The sequence below is a fragment of the Callithrix jacchus genome, chromosome 12, assembly GCF_049354715.1.
Source record: "Callithrix jacchus isolate 240 chromosome 12, calJac240_pri, whole genome shotgun sequence".
Taxonomy (NCBI): Eukaryota; Metazoa; Chordata; class Mammalia; order Primates; family Cebidae; genus Callithrix; species Callithrix jacchus.
Genome location: NC_133513.1, coordinates 95,775,147 through 95,796,579, shown reverse-complemented (window position 1 = coordinate 95,796,579; position 21,433 = coordinate 95,775,147). Strand labels below are relative to the sequence as shown.

At 46.2% G+C, this 21,433-nt stretch overlaps 1 protein-coding gene across 3 annotated transcripts in view; it reads right to left on the bottom strand.

Annotated features, from left to right (window-relative positions):
• The window catches only part of WBP1L (WW domain binding protein 1 like), a 77,330-nt gene that overhangs the window by 12,008 nt on the left and 43,889 nt on the right, over positions 1-21,433 (bottom strand). For all 3 annotated transcript variants that reach the window (XM_002756564.6, XM_035268945.3, XM_009010209.5), the window contains exon 2: positions 8,856-8,958. In XM_002756564.6, coding sequence (XP_002756610.1) covers positions 8,856-8,958 — 103 coding nt within the window. The remainder of the gene's footprint in view (positions 1-8,855; positions 8,959-21,433) is intronic.

Here is a 21,433-nt window from a genome sequence, read left to right as displayed (position 1 = left end):
GGCTTCGGGACTAAATCTAACTAATGAATAAAGATCAGATGTGATGTATATCACCTAGCAAAATATGACTTGCTAATATGTGACCTGTCATTAGACTTCCTTCTGTTTTGGCAACTGGCAACATCCCAGACAGTGATTTTACATCAGTCTGGGTCCCAGAGGATGGTTAAGTGGAAACAAAACTCTCATCCAGCCTTTCATGGACATACAGTCTCAGTGAGAAATAAACCTGCTGGGATTTTGGACTTGCTCGTTCCTCTGGAGTCACTTAGCCTATCCTGACTACTGCGGTATGCTTACAGATTTTTCTCAGGAGAGAATTTAGTGTTCATCAGATTCTTAAAGGAATCCTTGATTCAGAAAAAGGCTAGATTCACTGAACCAGAAGTATAATTTTAAAAAGGGGGCTTTTTTTTTTTTTTGCGATGCAGTTTCACTCTGGTCGCCCATGCTGGAGTGCAATGGTGCAATCTTGACTCACTAGAACCTCCGCCTGCGGGTACAAGTGATTCTCCTGCCTTAGTCTCGAAAGTAGCTGGGATTATAGGCATGCACCACTACACCCAGCTAATTTTGTATGTTTAGTAGAGACAGGGTTTCACCATGTTGGCCAGCCTGGTCTCGAACTCCTGACCTCATGATCTGCCTGCCTTAGCCTCTAAAAGCGCTGGGGTTATAGGCGGGAGCACTGTACCCAACCTGAGGGCTTTTTTTTTTTTTTTTTTTGAGACAGGGTCTCACTATGTCACCCAGGCTGGAATGCAGTGGTGTGATCTCGGCTCACTGCAACCTCTGCCTCCCAGGTTCAAATGATTCTCCTGCCTCAGTCTCCCAAGTAGCTAGGACTGCAGGCAAGCATCATCATGCCCAGCTAATTTTTGTATTTTTAGTGGAGACAGGGTTTCAACATGTTGGCCAGGCTGGTCTCAAACTCCTGACCTCAGGTGATCCACCCACCTCAGCTTCCCAAAGTGCTGGCATTACAGGCATGAGCCACCATGCCCAGCCAATTTTTTTTTTTTTTTTTTCTGCAGGGCAGAAGGTGACTGTGAAAAGAAATGAGTCAACACACTGCTAGCCATGGTGGCTCACAAGTGTAATCCCAGCACTTTGGGAGGCCGAGGTGGGCGGATCTCTTGAGTTCAGGAGTTCAAGACCAGCCTGGCCAAAATGGCAAAACTCTGTTTCTACTAAAGATACAAAAATTGGTCAGGCGTGGTGAAACACATCTATAGTCCCAGCTACTCAGGAGGTTGAGGCAGGAGAGAATTACTTGAACCTGGGAGGAAGAGGTTGCAGTGAGCTGAGATCATGCCAGTGTAGAACAAGACTCAGTCTCAGAAACAAAAAAAAAGAAGTAAAGAGAAAAAACAAAAGAAATGAGTCCTCTGGAACACACATCTTTGGCAAGGTTAACGTCTCATATGTAACACACCACGAGAAAACTCACATGCTTACTGACATTCCACAGCCTACCTCTTTCTACTTACTAGTAAGGGTAGAAAAACTATCCCTACTATTTACCAGCTGTGTGATATTAGTTCCAAACTGAGTTCTGATTTCTTCATTTCTAACATAGGACCACAAAGGAATTGTCTCTGTGGCTCAAAACTGGGGTTAAACTCACTTGGGAGCAGAATGGATCTACAGGGATGATGGGGTATTAGTGCAGATACAGAAAAGACCCCTAGTGAGCCGGTCCCACCTCATGAGAAGTGAGGCAGAAGACATGTTGATCTGGCCCTCACAAATCTGATTATCTCGGGAGCCATTCTAGACAAAGTTATGTCCTATCTACTTTATAGTTTGGAGACAGAGTCTTGCTCTGTCGTCCAGGCTGCAGTACAACGGCACAATCTTGGCTCACTGCTGCCTTGATCTCCTGGGCTCAAGTGATCCTCCCACCTGAGCCTCCCAAGCATCTGGAACCACAGGCATGCACCACCATACCCAGATAATTTTTGTATCTTTAGTAGAGATGAGATTTCACCATGTTGCCCAGGCTGGTCTCAAACCCAGGGCTCAAGCTATCCTCCAACCTTGGCCTCCAAGAGTGCCTGGCCCTCCTATCAACTTTAAAAGGGGAATATATTCAGAGTAGTCCCTGTGGAGCCTCTGGAGTTAGACCAAAAAAAAAAATTTTGTTGTTGTTGTTTTGAGACAGAGCCTCACTGTCACCCAGGCTGGAGTGCAGTGATGCGATCTCAGCTCACTGCAACCTCTGCCTCTGAGTTTCAAGTGATTCTCCTGCCTCAGCCTCCTGAATAGCTGGGATTACAGGTGTGCACCACCACACCTGGCTAATTTTTGTATTTTCAGTAGAGACGGGGTTTCACCATGTAGGCCAGGCTGGTCTCAAACTTCTGACCTCAAGTGATCCACCCACCTCAGCCTCCCAAAGTGCTGGGATTACAAGTGTGAGCCACCATGCCTGGCCCAGTTAGGAAAAATTTTAATCTCTTAAGCTAGACTTCAAAAAACAAGGAAGAAAGTTCATTTTTACATTTTTTACTTTTTTTATGGAGTGCTTCACAAATTTGCCTGCTGTCCTTGGCCAGGGCCACACTAATCTCAGTATCATTCCAATTTTAGCACAGGTGATGCTGAAGCAAGCACAAGAAAGTTTAAAGAAGGAAAACCCAATGAAAGACACACCAGAGCCAGGCACGGTGGCTCATGCCTGTAATTCCAGCACTTTGGAAGGCAGGTGGATCACCTGAGTTCAGGAGTTCGAGATCAGCCTGGCCAACATGGTGAAACCCTGTTTCTTAAAAAAAAAAAAGAAAAAAAAAAAGACACACCAGAGAGGCATGGAAATATGACCCTCCTTCTTTCCCTGACACACACGTGCCTACCCAGGCACTACATTCCTCAATGACAAGTTTGAAAATTGTGAGTTCACTGTGGAGGCGCATTCATCATGCTAAGCAAAATGGAAGACATGTTTTTAAAAACAATCATAGTCCAATGTAGGAACTGAGTCATGTGCCCCAGAGTTCACTACAAACTTGGGAAAACACCACTCTTCAACTGGCAGGAAATTCCCCATTACGGAGGCCCAAGCATATTGTAAGTGAGCTCTCTTCCCATCCTCCAGGATGGTGAGTGACTGGCTCCCCTGGCCCTTCCTCACTCTCAGCAGGAGTTCCTGCCACTGCCACTGCCACCGCCAACGCCAACGTGGAAAAAGCTGCATTTGGGAAATGAAGATGTCAGAGACTCGCAACTTCATCTGAGCGCCTGGCTAACTTTCCTACAAGCATGACTCCAGAGATGGAAGAGAAGAGGCAGATGGCCTGGGTTCAAAGCCCAGCTTAAAAAAACATTTTCTAGCTTTGTGACCTTGGTCATTTTGGTTTTACTTCCCTCATCTTTAAAATGGGGAGAATAAGGTCTCTCACTCTCTGCTCACTGTGTGGACTAAATGAGTTAATACACGCAGTGTACGCAGAAGCAGGCCTGATGTAAGTTCTTAGCGTATTATATTTATCGTTGTTGTTGTTATAGGCTTAACCATAGATGGGAACGGTTTCCTTTCAATTTCCCTTTTAACCCTCCAAAAATATTCCATAAAGAAACATGCGGCCAGGTGTGGTGGCTCATGCCTGTAATCCCAGCACTTTGGGAGGCCAAAGCAGGTAGATCACTTAAGGTCATGAGTTGGAAAACCAGCCTGGCCAACATGGTGAAACCCCGTCTCTACTAAAAATACAAAAATTAGCTGGGTGTGGTGAAGTGTGTCTGTAATTCCAGCTACTTGGGAGGCTGAGGTGGGAGAATCACTTGAACTTGGGAGATGAGATCCTGCCACTGCACCCAAGCCTGGACGAGGGAGTAAGATGCTGTCTCAAAAAAAAGAGAAAGAAACACGGGTTAGGAATGAGTAGTCCAAAGTCTGCTTTTAGGTTCTGCTCTTGGCAAAATTCACTCAACTCCTATTTACTGAGCTCTTGCTAATAACGGGCATCTTAAGACAAACTAAAAAAAAAACAACATAGGCAATTGGCCGGGCGCAGTGGCTCAAGTCTGTAATCCCAGCACTTTGGGAGGCCGAGGCGGGTGGATCACGAGGTCAAGAGATCGAGACCATCCTGGTCAACATGGTAAAACCCCGCCTCTACTAAAAATACAAAAAATTAGCCGGGCATGGTGGCGCGTGCCCGTAATCCCAGCTACTCAGGAGGCTGAGGCGGGAGAATTGCCTGAACCCAGGAGGCGGAGGTTGCGGTGAGCCGAGATAGTGCCATTGCACTCCAGCCTGGGTAACAAGAGTCAAACTCAGTCTCAAAAAAAAAAAAAACACAGGTAAAAATCAAAGCTTGGGCAACATGGTGAAATCTTATCTCTATAAAAAAAATACAAAAATTAGCCGGGTGTGGTGGCACACACTCATAGTCCCAGCTACTCAGAGGATCCCTTCCTTGAGTCCAGGAGATTAAGGCTGCAGTGAGCAAAGATCATGCCACTACACTCCAGCCTGGGTGAACAGAGTGAAACCTTGTCTCACACACAAAAAAAAGAGGGAGGGAGGGAGGGAGGAAGGAAGGAAGGGAGAGAGGGAGGGAGAAAGGAAGGGAGAGAGGGAGGGAGGGGAGGGGCAGAGAAGGGGGACAGGGGAGCGGGCAGGGGAGGGGAGGTAGAAGTAGGAGATGGGGGGGAAGGAGGGGAAGGGAGGGAAGAGAGGAAAGGAGGGGAGGGAGTAGGGAGGTGAGAAGAAGGAAGAGAGGGAGGGGTGGGGAGGGAGGTGGGAAGGAGGGAAAGGAGAGAGAGAAAGAGGAGGAGGAAAAGAAAGAAAGGAAGGAAGGAAGGAAAGAAAAAAGAAAAGCGAGAGAGAAAGCAAGATGAGAAACAAGTTGGGAAGCACTGCCGGGATTTGCTAATAGCCTGTTTGGTATCACCTCATGGAAATTCCACTGTCCAGAAACACACCCCTCTCCCGCCTAAAGCCCAAACCAGGGGAAATTAATGCCTGGGTGAAATTCTCCCAAATTATCTCAAGGGCAAAAATTCCCAACTTTGATCTCTCCCTGGAAAATGCAGCTTGAGTGGAAAGAGCCCTGGGATGAGAAGTGGGAGACGTGGCTTTGGGGTTTCCACTAGACAGTTTATCTCCTCCCCACTGGATTACCTTCTGAAGGTAAGAATTCTGCCTCTCCAGAGTTTCCAGCCCAGAGGAGGCCACAGCATCCACTAGGAACTTGTTAGAATTGCAAATTCTCGGGTTTTTGAGTCTCAGTCTTGAATAGAAAAATCTGGGAGTAGGGCCCAGAAGTGTTTTTTTTCAGCAGTCCTTCAAGAAATCCTGATGCCCGCCAAAGTTCAAGAGCATTGGAATAAGGGTTTACTGAATGAGTAACTGATGGAATGACGAATTAAAGTACAGGTGCCATTAAATGCATGGAGATAATAACAACAACAATCAGGTCCTTACAATAACTCTCAACGATTGCCCCTATAAAATAGGATAGTCCGATCTCGTCATGTGCAGACCCAGTAACTGGTTTAGGTTATGGATGACTGAAAAGACATGTGGGAAATGTTGCCAGCCAGAGCTCAGGTCTACGTGTGCTTCTGTGCCTGTGTAAACCGTGTGTGTGTGTGTGTGTGTGTGTGTGTGTGCGTGTGTGTGTACGTATGTGTATGAGATGAGAATTTGCCTCAGCACACAGGAAAATTCAGTTTAGTGGAGGTAAAGGGTGGGTAGAAATGGTATTTTTTCCCTGAGGCCTTTCCTGTAGGCAACTATAGTTAAGGAGGTGTCTTATGAAAACTGCCAAAGGATTTCCTGGCTGAGGATTTTTCTTTCCGAAGGAAGGTGGGAAGGAAACCTGCCCAAAGCCCATGACTTTCACACTTTAGACAAAGTTGAGAGGCAGTTAGAGGAACAGGACTGAAAGCAACAAAACGTGCCATTTTGATGGGAACTTCAGGTGTTCGATCCGACATCAACCTCCCTCCCATACACACCAGGCAGAGGCCATGACCCCGATAAGGAGGGAGATCGGAGGACTTCCTGAGAGTGGTGTTTTGCTTTTATGCCTCCCATGCCTCCAGAATGTGGAAAACACATGCCAGCTCATATAACAGGGCACCTTTTCTTTTCTTTTTTTCTTTTTTGAGTTGGAGTCTCACTCTGTCGCCCAGGCTGGAGTGCAATGGTGCGATCTTTGGCTCACTACAACCTCTGTCTCCTGGGTTCAAGCAATTCTCCTGCCTCAGCCCCCCAGGTAGCTGTGATTTACAGGCACCCGCCACCACGCCCAGCTAATTTTTTTTTTTTTTTTTTTTTTTGAGACAGTTTCGCTCGTTACCCAGGCTGGAGTGCAATGGCGCGATCTCGGCTCACTGCAACCTCCGCCTCCTGGGTTCAGGCAATTCTCCTGCCTCAGCCTTCTGAGTAGCTGGGATTACAGGCACGCGCCACCATGCCCAGCTAATTTTTTGTATTTTTAGTAAAGACGGGGTTTCACCTTGTTGACCAGGATGGTCTCGATCTCTCGTGATCCACCCGCCTCGGCCTCCCAAAGTGCTGGGATTACAGGCTTGAGCCACCGCGCCCGGCCTAATTTTTTTATTTTTAGTAGAGATGGAGTTTCACCATTTTGGTCAGTCTCGAACTCCTGACCTCATGATCCGCCCACGTTGGCCTCCCAAACTGCTAGGATTATAGGCATGAGCCACCACGCCCTGCCAGGGGCACTTTTCTCTCTGTGTAGACGCTGCTATCTGCCCAGCCTCCTCCTTTCCCAAATGCCCATAGCTGGAGAGACACTTAGCTGTTTGCACAGCTCTTCTGACTTTAAGCCCTTGGGGTAAGGCACCTGCTTTCCCAGACTACCTCCTTGCCCTCTGGGTCTACCTGTCCCCGCCACTCCACCCTCTGGCCCTGCCTTTGGTGACCCAATTCCAGTGGCTCTTGAGTCTACTCTGCCAAAGGCCCAGGAGGCTCTGTCAATCTGTGATGGGGCCATCAGCAACTTCGTTCCTTTTTGCAACTGATGCCACTTGGCCAGGCCTCAGAAAAACAAACTGCAGCTCTGTGGCTTTTTGGCAGCCCAGCTTCAACTTCTGTTTTAACAAAGGGTGGGAGGGAGAATTTGAACCCTGTGGCTATCTACATTTTAAAACATTTAAACAGAGTCTGTCTACCTGTTTGGCACTGTGTGTCCTCTAGTAAGTTTCTCAGCCCCACCCCTTCTAAAATAACAACGACTGTGCCCTCCTTCACTGCAGCTTACACATCTGCAGGTCTGGTGGGGACATCTTGAGCCCAGGCTCTCCTGCACTGGACTGCTCCTGGAATTCCTCAGAAAGGCAAATGAGCCTGTCCTCAGTCCTCAAAAGGGAAAGGCAAGGGTGAGGGAGAGGTCTTGTTTGGAGGAGCCACTCCTGTTGGCTACAAATACAACCACAGTTCAGAGGGAGCGACCTCCTGGCCAAGAGTCTAATTTCCTTTCTGGCCCAAACAATAGTCCTTAAAGCTGTATCACTGACACACGGAGTTGACGGGGGAGGAGAAAGGGGAAATGGGCAGATAGGATGGTGGGGGCAAGGGCATGGTTTGAAAATCCTGAAGTCTGTTTCCAAATGGTGACAGTGATGAGGGCTTAGAATCATCTGGGGAAACTGTCTGTACTCTCCTTTCTCAAGTGACAGTTTAAGAACCAATGTAATGTCAGTCACCTGGGGCCTCTCTGTCCTAGGATCCTCCTCCCCCACACACCCTCTCATTCTTTGTCCAGCATCCTACACTGTCTCATCTGAGTTCCAGGAAGGTCAGAGTACAGAGTGTCGGTTCAAGCAACCCTAAGTCACTCCCTGAAGACCCTAACAATATCACCACTGTTGTGCAACTTGAAACAGCAAGTGATTTTGGCCTCAGTCAAATCAGTGGCAAGACAAGCACAGTCTCCACGGGGCACTTTTTTTTTTTTTTTCCTCAGAAAGAGTCTCACTGTGTTGCCCAGGCTGGAGTGCAGTGGTTCGACCTCGGCTCACTGCAACCTCCACCTCCCAGGTTTAAGTGATTCTCCTGCCTCAGCCTCCCAAGTAGCTGAGACTACAGGGGTGCACCACCATGCCTGGCTAATCTGTATTTTTAGTAGAGAGGGAGGGTTTCACCATGTTGGCCAGGCTGTCTCGAACTCCTGGGCTCAAGTGATATAAGCGCCTTGGCCTCCCAGGGTGCTGGGATTATAAGCCTGAGCCACTGCGCTCAGCCTCCACATGACATTTAGCTGACAGTGAAAGGTTAGGTACACTGAAGAATCCTCCAGGAGCTTCTGTGTGAGAACTGGGGAAGAAATAAAAGGAGCTGAGTCTTCCCTCTCTCCAGAAGGTCCTCTATAGGCAGCAACCTAGACACAGTCTATTCCTTTCAGATGCACCCTCAGAAACAGAGACACTCCATGAGGTTCTATGGGAAATTCTGGAAGCCTCTGAGGTCCTCACAAGAAAATAGCATAGTGGCCATCTAGAGTGGCCTGGCATTCACAGCAGCTTGGCTTGCAACCTCTCTGCAAAAATGGCAAGCTGGGGCACCTAGGCTGGCCCAAGGAAGGATCTAAGCTGTGGTCAGCTGCTCAGCGCACGATGGAAGGGGGCGTCCAGAACCCCAGGCAGGAGCTTCTGCAGCAGACGTGGTGGAGACCATATTCTCCAGTTTTCAGCTAACAACATCCAAAGACCACCAGAACTCTCTTCCTCTAAAGGAAGCACTTCTGGAACCCACAGATTCCACTCACCAACACTGTCCTCAAGAGACTCAGAAAAGAGCTGATTCCCACGGTTTCCCAACGAGCAGAGGGAGTAATTGGGACCCTGGGATACCAAGAGACACCCAGGCAAGGACTTACACCAGAGTTCATAGTAGTAGTTGCAGCACTGAGACTGTCCACAGCAGTGTCCTGTGTCACAGATGTAGCTTTGATTGTTGGTACCCACACAGGCTTCCTTATCCTAAAAAAGAGAAAAAGCATGTGAGCATATTAAATGACAGCTTTTGAACGCTCTCCTTCTCATCACTGTCCTCCTGGTTGTCTACTCACCTGCCCCCAAAACAATTTGTATCAATGTTTATTCCATTAAGAAAAAAACACTTTAAAAGAATTACACAACAATAACCGAGTTTAGGGAAAAAATATAGTTGGTTTTTTTTTTTTTTTGGAGACAGAGTCTCGCTCAGTGGCCAGGCTGCAGTGTGCAATCTTGGTTCACTACAACCTCCACTTCCTGGGTTCAAGTGATTCTCCTGCCTCAGCCTCCTGAGTAGCTGGGATTATAGGTGCGCGCCACCATGTCCCACTAATTTTTGTATTTTTAGTAAAGATGGGGTTTCACCATGTTGGCCAGGATGGTCTTGATTTCTTGACCTCAGGATCCACCTGTCTTGGCCTCCCAAAGTGCAGGAATTACAGGCATGAGCCACCGCGCCTGGCCAAAAATATGGTTTATTAAAGGAGAGGAAATTCAGGACACAAAAGCAACTGGCAGAGTGAAGTTTTCCTCGGACAGGACAGGAAAGGGCTGCCTCACTTTTTTTTTTTTTTGAGACAGAGTCTTGCTCTGTTGCCAGGTACCAGGCTGGAGTGCAATGGCACAACCTCAGCTCACTGCAACCTTCGCCTCCAGGGTTCAAGCAATTCTCCTGCCTTAGCCTCCCGAGTAGCTGGGACTACAGGCAAGAGCCACCGCTCTCGGCTACTTTCTTTATGTCTGAGTAGAAACATTTCAAGTTCTGGTGCTAACCTCAGCCGGTAGGAGGAGGATGATTCTCTGGTAATTAGTAGTACTGTTTTAAATAAAACTGGCTTTTCTGTGAAACTTCCTGGAATAATTAATGCAGTATGTATTCTAGGATTCACATCTGCTCAGTATGGAGAGCAAGTTAAAACATTTGCTCTTCAAGGTTAATTCACAGTGTGATCCCAAAGAGGGTAACAATAAAAAAATCTACAACTGAAAATCTTCACTTTTCAATACAGGGGCAAACTGGTCAGATAACCCCATCCAACTTTAATCTGCTAGACCGTTTTTGCTTATTGAATAAGAATCCTGGCCGGGTGTGGTAGCTCATGCCTGTAATCCAAGCACCTTGGAGGCCAAGGTGGGCGGATCACCTGAGGTCGGGAGTTCAAGACCAGCCTGATCAACATGGTGAAACCCTGTCTGGAAAAAAAAAAAACAGAATCCTGACTGGATCCAGTATTCATACTGTCCCTTGTCGGGGACACTCACATAAAGGGCAATGCTGACTGGCCATTTAGCAGTCTGCCAAATTCTGTCCATGGCATTAGTGGATGAGAATGGAGGGGAACTTCAAAGAAAAAAAGTTTCACACGTAAAGATATCAAATACCTACCAGGCCAACGTTAACCTCAGCCCAAAATGTACTTGGGGCCACTATGCAGATTATGAACCCCGTAAAGCATCTGCTATCTGTGGCCTTCAACATGTCTTCATCCTAAACAATAACACAGTCATCTGCTGGAAGCTCTCTTTGTGCCAAGCATTGTCTTGGGTTCAAGGGATACAAAGATGAATAAGACATTGTCCTGATCCCCAAGAAGCTCAGAGTTCAGAAGGAAAAAAGCCCTGCTCAGCTAAGAAATTAAGCCACAGTATTTGCTGCAACTAAGACTGGTCCTGCCCACAGTGCACATCCGGCGGACGGCTGCCAGTGGAAACTGAAGTCACATGGTCGGTTCCTATTCTCCGGGCCTTGCTTTACTCCACTGTCTACTTGGCCAAGGGTACACACAAAGCACTCCAGTTACTGTGTACAGGACTAGTGGCTGGGCAGAAACAGGACTGGCACCTGAAGCGACAGGGAGGACAAGAGAAAGCACAGGGCTGAAACCAGTCCCCCGGCTTAGTGCAAGTTTCTACCATAATATCTTTTTTTTTTTTTTGAGGCTGGAGTGCAATGGCGCGATCTTGGCTCACTGCAACCTCCACCTTCCGGGTTCAAGTGATTTTCCTGCTTCAGCCTCCAGAGTAGCTGGGACTACAGGCATGTACTACCACGCCCAGCTAGTTTTTTTGTATTTTAGTAGAGATAGGGTTTCACCATGTTGGCCAGGATGGTCTCAATCTCCTGACCTGGTGATCAACCTGCCTAGGCCTCCCAAAGTGCTGGGATTACACACGAGCCACCGCACCCAGCCCCACCATACATCTTTAGGTGTTTCTTAATCTTAAAAGCTTCACACCTGATGTAAAGGAGTTTAGAAAGAAGGAAACATGGCATTTATAAACCCTGACAATGAGGGCCTTACAACATTGCATGCAGAGTTCTGTGTGCTTCTTCCTCCCTCCTCCACCCTCCCATGCCCACCATAAGCAAAAGGAGACACTGGCTATCTAGTGGGATTTCTCATACCATCTACTTAATTCTATACTGAAAGTAAAAAACAGAACGATTTCTCCTGGCTGAGTATGCCATTTGCACGATCATAGTCAAAAAACCAAGTTGTGGACCATTTAAATATCTTGTCCCCTGTATTCCTTCCTGCCTCCATTTTCACCATCCTATGCCCACCACAAGCAAAATCAGACACTGGCTATCTAGTCAATGTCTCCTCTGAAGCCCGGTACATGTGGAGAAAACAGATCTATGCTTGCTACTTCGGCCAGAACACACACTCTGACTTCAGAGCAAAACATGCCTTTCATAAAAACATCAGAAAGTTTCTCCCAAGTTTACCAGGCCCTGCAAATGCCATTCTTCTGGCACTGGCTTGCAAGAGCACAGTTCAAAGTGTCCACATAGTTTCTAAAAGAGGCAGTGCTGCCTACACCCGGTACCAGAAAGAATCCAATGACACTTCGGATTCAGGAAAATTCACCAGAGGCGGCCCAGGCTCAGGACACAGGGCTGCCAACTGGTCCTAAGTGAGACACAGAATGGAATGCATTTGAAATCTAAACAAGTGGCATCCTCATGACCTGCTGGTGTCAGTCAGCTTTCCTCTCAGGTCTTCTGTGCACCGAGGCAGGAGGCCTGGAATAAATAAGACCCCACTCTGCTTCGCCGTTTGACCTCCACTTTCCCAGGTAGAACAGAACACTGGAAGCATTATTTAATCCGCTGTTCCTCAAACACTTTTTAACCCAGTACAGAAGTGTTTCGGCTTACAATGGAGTTGTGGTCTGGTAAACCCATCATAAATTGAAAATATCATAAGTCAAAATGCATTTAACACACTTAACCTACTCAACAGCACAGCTTAGCCTAGCTTACCTTAAACATGCTCGGAACACTTACATTAGCCAACAGTTGGGTAAAATCCTCTGACACAAATTCTGTTTTACAATAAAGTGTTGAATCTCTCATGTCATCTACTTAATACTTTATTAAAAGTGAAAAACCAAATGATTTCTACTGGCTGCGTATGTCAACTGCACCACTGTAAAGTCAAAAAATCATTAAGTTGGATCATCACAAGTTGTGGCCATCTATATATCTAGTTCCCTGTGGTCCTTCTCCCTCCTCCAAATACAGACTCCCTGGGATGATCTTGGTTATGGGAACTGTCATTTTCTGCTGTAGGAGGACGGAAAGAAGGTGGACCTCTAGCAAGGAAGAAGCGAAGGAGGATTCGGGAGACAGTGAGATGTGAGTGCCAAAGTGAGTTCCTTCAGAGAGACCTGCTGGTGTCAGTCAACAGTGGTGTGGAAAACCCAGGAGCCTTGGGTTTGGCCCCAGCTCTCCCTGCCCCCTGCCACTTTTTTTTTTTTTGACTCAGAGTCTAATTGTTGCCCAGGCTAGAGCAGAGTGGCATGATCACGGCTCCCTGCAGCCTCGACCTCCAGGCTCAACTGATTCTCCTGCCTCAGCCTTCTGAGTAGCTGGGACTACAGGTGCACACCACCACACCCGGCTATGTTTTGTAGACTCCAGCTCTATCACTACACAGGAACGGACTTCAGGCAAGTTACTCAATGGCCCTAGGGCTAGTTAAGATCACCCGTAATGTCTCCTTCAACTTTTTTTTTTTTTTTTTGAGATGGAGTCTCACTCTGTCACCCAGGCTGGAGTGCAGTGGCATGATCTCGACTCACTGCCACCTCCGCCTCCTGGGTTCAAGTGATTCTCCTGTCTCAGCCTCCTGAGTTGCTGGGATTATAGGTGCCCACCACCAAGTCCAGCTAATTTTTTTATTTTTAGTAGAGAGGGGGTTTCACCATGTTGGTCAGGCTGGTCTTGAACTCCTGACCTCAAGTGATCTGCCTGCCTCAGCCTCCCAAAGCGCTGGGATTTCAGCTGTGAACCACCACGCTCAGCCATCTCCTTTGACTTAAAGGTTTTATTATTCTCCCCACCCACTTTCTCCTCTGGCATAGCAGCCTCAAGCCAATGCAAGAGCTCAGGAAATCTGTCTCCTTTCATGCAAATCCACAGCAAAGAACACTGGTGTGGAAATGCTGCCTGGTGCTCTTCCACCCCCCTCCTTATATGAGGAGCCTAATCACTGGTCATACCCAGGACTCAAACACCTACAGGTGGCTCAAGATCTACACAAAATTTAAGTAGTGAAGAGTTCACTGGGGCTGGGCGTGGTGACTCACATCTATGATTACAGCACTTTGGGAGGCCAAGGTAGGTGGATTATTGGAGCCCAGGAGTTTGAGACCAGCCTGGACAACATGGCAAAACCCCATCTCTACCAAAAAAATAAATAAAATTAGCTGGGTGTGATGTTGCACACCTGTAATCCCAGCTACTTGGGAGGCTGAAGTGGGAGGATTGCTTGAGCCCAGGAGGTGGAGGCTGCAGTGAGCCATGATCACACCACTGCACTCTAGCCTGGGTGACAAAAGCCAGACCCTGTCTAAAAAAAAAGGTAGCTGGATTTGGGTTCAAAGACCAGCTCTTACAGTAACTGTAAGACCTTGGGCTACTTAGCTACTTAACTTCTCTGAGCTCCTACTATCAACAGTATCCTGTGAACTATTATTGCTGGGCATAGAAGACTGTCGAAACAGCACTTTGCCTTCACTAAGCATTGTTTCAGAACAGACAAGTTCTCTGTGGCAACGTGGGCTGCTCCAGACACATGAAGAAGAAAAGAAAAAGGAACTGGAAAGAATGCCATGGAAAGGTCAATATGAAAAATTTTCAGCACCCTTTATAATTATCCTGTGCCTTTACTATTTATGTATTTATTGGAGACAAGGTCTTGCTCTGTTGCCCAGGCTGGAATGCAGTGGCACCACTGCAGCTCACTGCAGCCTGAAACTCCTGGGCTCACATGATCCTGCTGCCTCAGCCTCCTGAGTAGCTAGGACTACAGGCATGTGCCACCACATCTGATTAAACGTTCATTTCTACTTTTTTGGTAGAGGCAGGGTCTCACTATGTTGCTCAGGCTCATCTCGAACTCCTTGCCTTAAGCAATCCCCTCATCTTGGCCTCCCAAAGTGCTGGGATTACAGGCATGAGTCACCACACCTAGCTTATGCTTTTCTTCTAAGCATCTTCAAAGCACATTACACATTATTATATTGTTCAGGCCATCCTCGAGGAACTTGCAGTCTAATGAAAGATGGCAAAATAATTATGCAGGTGACAGTGAATAATAGATAAGACCTAGGAACTGGTGAAGAAGGTCCAGAACAGCTTCTGGAAGGAAGGGAAGCTTGAACTGAGATTGACTGTATGGTTAGAAAGTCAGGCCAGGCACAGTGGCTCACGCATGTAATCCAGCACTTTGGGAGGCCGAGGCAGACAGAAAATGAGGTTAGGAGCTGGAGACCATCCTGGCTAACATGGTGAAACCCCGTCTCTACTAAAAAATACAAAAAATTAGCCAGGCATGGTGGCACGTGCCTGTAGTCTCAGCTACTTGGGAGGCTGAGGCAGAAGAATTGCTTGGACCCTTGAGGCAGAGGTTGCACTGAGCTGAGATCACTGAGAACCTACACTCCAGCCTGGGTGACAGAACGAGATTGTCTCAAAAAAAAAAGGAAGTCAGTAGCTAGGAAGAGGACAGGAAGCACACTGTAGGCAGAGAAAATGGTACAAGCAAAGCTCTTTGGTTAGAAGGAGATGGTTAAGAAGTAGATAGGGAAATTAGGTAGGTAGGGACCAGTCTATACAGGGAGGGGACAAGATCAGACTTGAATTTTTTAAAATGTCAGCTTCTTGTCAATGTTTTCATTTGTACAAAACTCCATGGCTAAAACAAAACCCCAGAAAGCTAGAAATGTAGAACTTGTCAAAAAGGAACTTTGGTGCGTAATGAATGCTCTTATGCTGAGGCCTCTCATGTTAGGAATAATCGTGGTAGCGGCTACTAGGAGCCCCATCTGTTACAGATATGTGCTTTCAGCCCCAGTGCCACAGTGACCAGCTCTGAGAGGCAGGGCACACATGATCACCAAACAGAAAACACATGCACAAAGAAGAGACAAGCAAGACCAACACCAAACTGGAAAGAACATTTTCACAATGGAAAGGATAAACAGTACGCCTTCTGCACATATGCAAAAAATTATCTCCTCTCTTTGGTGGCGGTATAAACCGTGGGACTAACAACATTTTCCTCAACAGTTTCCACATCTTACATTTGCTATTCTTAGCTGAGCCACTTCAAAGGTCAATTTAATCAGCATAAAAACTTTCTCAGTGCCAGCATAAAAAGACACACTGGGCAGTAATGGTTCCCCAGGCATGGTTTTAATTTGCCAATTTATGAGTCTGGAAAACTCTGTTAGCAACTGGCTAATGGTAACAGCATCATGTCCTTAGGAAAACACTTTAAAGTTTAAGAGTGAAAAATGGGAAAACTGAAATCCTTCCTGGGATGCTAAAGCACAGGATGCCAAATACCTTGGCTGCTGGATATGAATGAATTTGGAGCATCACCTCTGGCTTTCCCTGCAGGAAGAACTAAATCTTCTTCTTCTTCTTTTTTAATCTTTTTGTTTGTTTGTTTGTTTAAATAGAGACAGGGTCTCCTCATGTTGCCCAGGCTAGTCTTGAACTCCTGGACTCAAGGGATCCTCCCACCTCAGCCTCTCAAAGTGCTGGGATTACCGGTATGAGCCACTATGCCTGGCCAAGAACCAATTCCTGATGGAAATGTTCAGTTTTCCATTTAACATGTATGTACTGACCCCTTTCCCCCATCATGTACCAGGCCCTATGTGAGATGCTACAGCTATAGCAATGAGCAAGAGATTTAGCGGGTGGGAGGGGGAAGAGCTTCTGCTTCTAGCAATATAGCTGGGTAGGTAACTAAAAATTCTTCTGCTATAAAATCCTGGGTATACAACAATCCTTTTTAATTACATAGCTGAACTTGCAAGAAAGCAAGGAAGATCACCAGGGACCAAAAATGATAGAGGCAACTAGAAACCACAGTAGTAAATGAGGTCAGGCCTTTCCAGTTGACCTAGAAAGTGGGGTAGTTTGTTGATCTTGGGCACCTGAAACAGGAAATTGGAACTGAGAACCAAAGCTGGGACCCTCAGAGGGGGAGAACAGATTAGAAAAAAACATTAGCCCAATGGCACATAGTGACAATAAAAAGCTCGGAAGTGGGAGGAAAACAGTATCTCCTCTAATAATCTTTGATCACAGATTATTTCAGATTAGAATTGTACTATTACATGGTCTGAGGATCCCCAAGCCAAAAATTTAATACAAAAAGTGGTCCCAGGCTGGCAATAACCCTGCATCTGGCAGAAATACAAAACTCTGAAGAGATCCACCTTCAGCCACAGCACAAAGGATTCCTACAAATAAAGTTTCAAGACAAGCTCACAATCCAAAATATAAAAATGTATGCAGGCCGGGTGCAGTGGCTCATACCCGTAATCCCAGCACTTTGGAAGGCTGAGGCAGGAGGATCATGAGGTCAGGAGATCGAGACCATCCTCGCTAATACAACGAAACCCCATCTCTACTAAAAACAGAAAAAATTAGCTGGGTGTGGTGGCACGCGCTTGTCACCCCAATTACCGAGGAGGCTGAGGCAGAATTGCTTGAACCAGGGAGGCAGAGGTTGCAGTGAGCCAAGATAATGCCATTGCACTCCAGCCTGGGTGACAAAGCGAGACTCTGTCTCAAAAAAAAAAAAAAAAGTATGCAAAACTAATCTATTACAAACAAGATGAGAAATTCAGCAAATAGCAGGATAAGACCCCCCTGATAAAAACTCAGTAGAATGATCAGATACACTATAAGATACAAGCATGTTTCAAATGAGTAAAGCCAAAAAGAATTTAAAACACAAGAAAAGAACACTACCAAACAAGAGATAGTAACTGGCAGATAAAACTTGTAGAAAAATAGTTATTGAAATAAAAAACTCAACAGATGAGTCACACAGACAGCAGACCAAGTTAGAGAAAAACTGATGAACTAGAGAACAGATCTGAGAAAATTAACCATCAAAAATGTTTCTACAAGTTAGAAGAAAAACATGGAAATGAAAAATGAGAAAGAAGCGTGAGAAGAAGGGAGGAGAGGAAATATTTAAAGAGATAGTCACTGGGCGCGGTGGCTCAACACCTGTAATCCTAGCACTTTGGGAGGCCGAGGTGGGTGGATCACCTGAGGTCAGGAGTTCAAGTCCAGCCTGGCCATCACAGTGAAACTCCATCTTTAAAAAAAAAAAAAAAAAAAGAGAGACAGAGAGAAATGACTAAAAATTTTCTAAATAAGACTGATTAAAGATATAAAATTTCCAAACAATAAAAAGCTCACACCTGGGTACATTGTATGAAATTGCGGAATGACAAAGGCAAAAAGATTTAAATACATTCTGGTTGGGAAAACTGACAAATAACAAGTGAAATTAGAATTTCACTAGCAGTAATAAGCTCCATGAAGATAATATAACAGGATAATGGGACAAAGGGCTTTAAATGGGGTGGTCAGGAAAGGCCTCCCTGAGTAGGTGACATCTGAGTCGAGCCCTGACTACTGAAAAAGAGCCAGCTTAACCACACCTGTGGGAACAGTGTTCCAGGAAGAAGAAATATCAAATCCATGCAAACAGCACAGGAATGAGCAAATTTTTTTGTAGTTTTAGGAGACATCGTTTTTTTGCCATGTTGGCCAGGCTGGTCTCAAACTCCTGACCTCAGATGATCCACCCATCTTGGCCTCCCAAAGTACTGGGATTACAGGTGTGAGCCACCGCCCCTGGCCTGGAGATTGTTTTAATTGTTAGACAAAGCCTATGAGGTCTGGCCTCAGCTGAATTCTTAGGTGAAAATTAGGTGGTGCGTACCTGTAGTCCCAGCTACTCAGGAGGCTGAGTCATGAGAATCACTTGAACCCTGGCAGCGGAGGTTGCAGTGAACCGAGATCGCACCACTGCACTCCAGCCTGGGTGACAGAGCAAGACTGTCTCAATTAAAAATATATAAATTCATTTAAATAAAATAATCCCAAAGTCCCAGTTTGTAAATTTGTTGTTGGCTTTGGCTATTTCCTCCCTTAGGTTATGGTGGAGACTTGAATAAACATAAAAATATTTTTGCAATTCTCATATTTATTCTTTACCTTGGGTGTCTCTTTTTTAAACCCCAGCCAGGCTGTGGCTGCTCTTGCAGAGTAAGAAACAAAACAAACTTGCCTTCCATTCTTGAACCAGGAATGGCTTTCCAGAAGGAAACCAAAGTCTAGCACTGCACATGTACTACGACAAAGTTCTACCTGATTTTGGTGATGCTCTGTATGTAGCCAAAGGGTAACAAAGTTTTTATAAACCAGACATTTGAAATGGCTACATAAGACAGCAAACAACTTTAACTTAGAATCCAGTATTTTCATTCTATCCTACATAGAAGCTTTGAGTTCTGAAAATTCAGCACTTTCTGGTCCAGGTCCTTAGAAACATATTTGTAGGTGGTAAGGAGGAAAAGCTTCATGTATGCACCCATATTTTTACAGTTAGAAAGATCACATTCTCCCTAATACTATTGGGTTGTTTTGTTCGGTTTTGTTTTGCTTTGCTTTTTGAGACAGGGTCTCACTCTGTCGCCCAGGCTGGTGTGCAGTGGTGCAATCTCGACTCACTACAACCTCCGCCTCCCAGGTTCAAGTCATTCTCCGGCCCCAGCCTCCCGAGTAGCTGGGACTAGAGGCATGAGCCACCACGCCCAGCTAATTTTTTGTATTATTAGTAGAAACAGGGTTTCACCATGTTGGCCAGGCTGGCCTCGAACTCCTGACCTCGTGATCCGCATGCCTTGGCCTCCCAAAGTGCTGGGATTACAGGCATGAGCCACTGTGCCTGGCGTCAAACCTGATGTCAGGTGATCCACCCACCTCAGCCTCCCAAAATGCTAGGATTGTAGGTGTGAGCCACCACGCCAGGCCACTATTGGTTTTTAAGACTGTTCAAAGAGCCGAAGGAAATAAATAGAACTGTTCAAGGACACACATTTTCGAACTGCGTGGAAAGAGGTTACAGAAGAGCTGAGGATGAAGAAAGTAAGCTCTAGAAGGGGATTGATGCAGCAGGAGTCCTGGGCTATTGCTTCGTATGTGTTAGTCTAGTCTCCCTTTCTCTTTCTTTCTTTTTTCTCTTGTTACAGGGTCTCACTCTGTCACCAAGGCTGGAGTGCAGTGACATGATCATAGCTCACTGCAGCCTCAACTTCCCAGGCTCAAGCAATCCTCCCACCTCAGACTCCTAAGCAGTTAGGACCAAAGGCACACGCCACCATGCCCAGCTAAATTGTTATTGTTTGTAGAGACAGGATCTTGCTATGCTCTGAGGCTGGTCTCAAACTCTTGGGCTTAAGCGATCCTCCTGCCTCAGCCTCCAACAGTGCTGGGATATCAGCTGGGAGCCACTGCGCCCAGCCTAATCTCCCTTTGATGGTAGGGTTGTCATGTACTCCTTTCATATCCTTTCCATTATATACCATACCTGACAATTACTCCTTATGCTCTGACTAAAAGAGCTCAACTCCATCCTTCCCCATAAAGGGCAAGCCATCACTAAGAAGTTAACCAAGACTTTGCCGTGCATGGAATGAGACACTGGGAATGGATTTTTATACTATTTGGCTAAATCCAGTAGTTTTCTGAAAGAACAAATAGCCTGGGCTACATGGGCATCTTCTCCTAACCAAGCCAGTAAATCTTGTCTAATAAGATACAGCCTCATCCTTCGGATCTGACAGTGTGGTTTACTACTAAAGGGCTCTGGAGGACCCAGCACCCCCATCCTTTAGCTAAAGAGTACCCTAAACGGTAAAGCCAAAGAGTAGAGCTTGTGACAAATGTGAGAAAAGCCTAGAATCAAAAGACTGGCTGCTGCTTCAACATGAGCCCACAGTGTCATAGGGGGCCTCTGCTGTAGTGGGGACTACAGGAGTCCACGGACTTCAACCCAAAGGGCATCCTGGAACAATTTGGTCTGGGGCCTCCCAAAGGCTAATACTAGCCAAGAATCTGAGGAAGAGCAACACAGTGAATCAGGACAAATCAGAGCGTCTTACAAATGAGTGAATTTGCCCCCAAATAACAATGAACATCCTTAGACAACGAATGCCAACAAAATACAGTTGTGCTTCCCAAAGTGTGGTCTGTGGGCCCCAAATCATCTGAAGTATTTGTCAAGAATACAGAGAGACTGAGACCCTCTGGGGGCAGTGACTGAAAATCCACCTTCTAAAACACACTCCCCTGGCTATGTTTATATATATTCAAGCTTGAGAACCACTGCCCTGGATCTAAAAAGAAATACAATAAACAGTTCCTGCTCTCTAAACATGAAATAGACTTATATCCTTTTTCTAGAATCCCAAATGTGTCCCAGCAGTTACCCATAAGAGCACCTACATATAATCAAAGCACATTATTTATACTCTCTGTCTCATTCCATTAAAACATAGATATAATAGACCATACACATAAATTTAAAAAAGAACTGACATGTCAGCTACGCTCCCATCCACACTAGTACTGTTACTGCCAAAGCTGCACTGCAACTGCATCCTCATTAAACAGCCCCCCAACAGAGCAGCCAGCAAAAAAATTAAAATCCATTTCCTATGTTGCTGTTAGGAACCTGAATCACAATTTCAGAAAAAGCTACTTGACCCTGGTAGGAAAAATCCCAGAGCAAAAATCAGAAGTTGCAACATATCCCACGGTTTTATTAAGGTCTACTTGTCAATGTCCTCGGGCATGCAGGCTCGGTGGGGGGGGAGGGGGTGTCTGGCAGGCTACAGAAGTATGGGACCGTGGTTCATGGACCACTCTTTCATCCCTGGACACTCAGAAGGAAAAGCAGTCCTCAGGAATCCCTCATCGCTGGCCTCTTCTACTATAGAACAAGCCCACTGAGAAGCATGGCTTCTTTAGCAAGGGCTTGTGCAGAAAGCTGAGGGCTGACATAGCAGGTAGCATGCAGCAGAGCAAGTGAGTAGCAGGTGGCACTTAGGCAGCGGGGCGGGGCAGGGC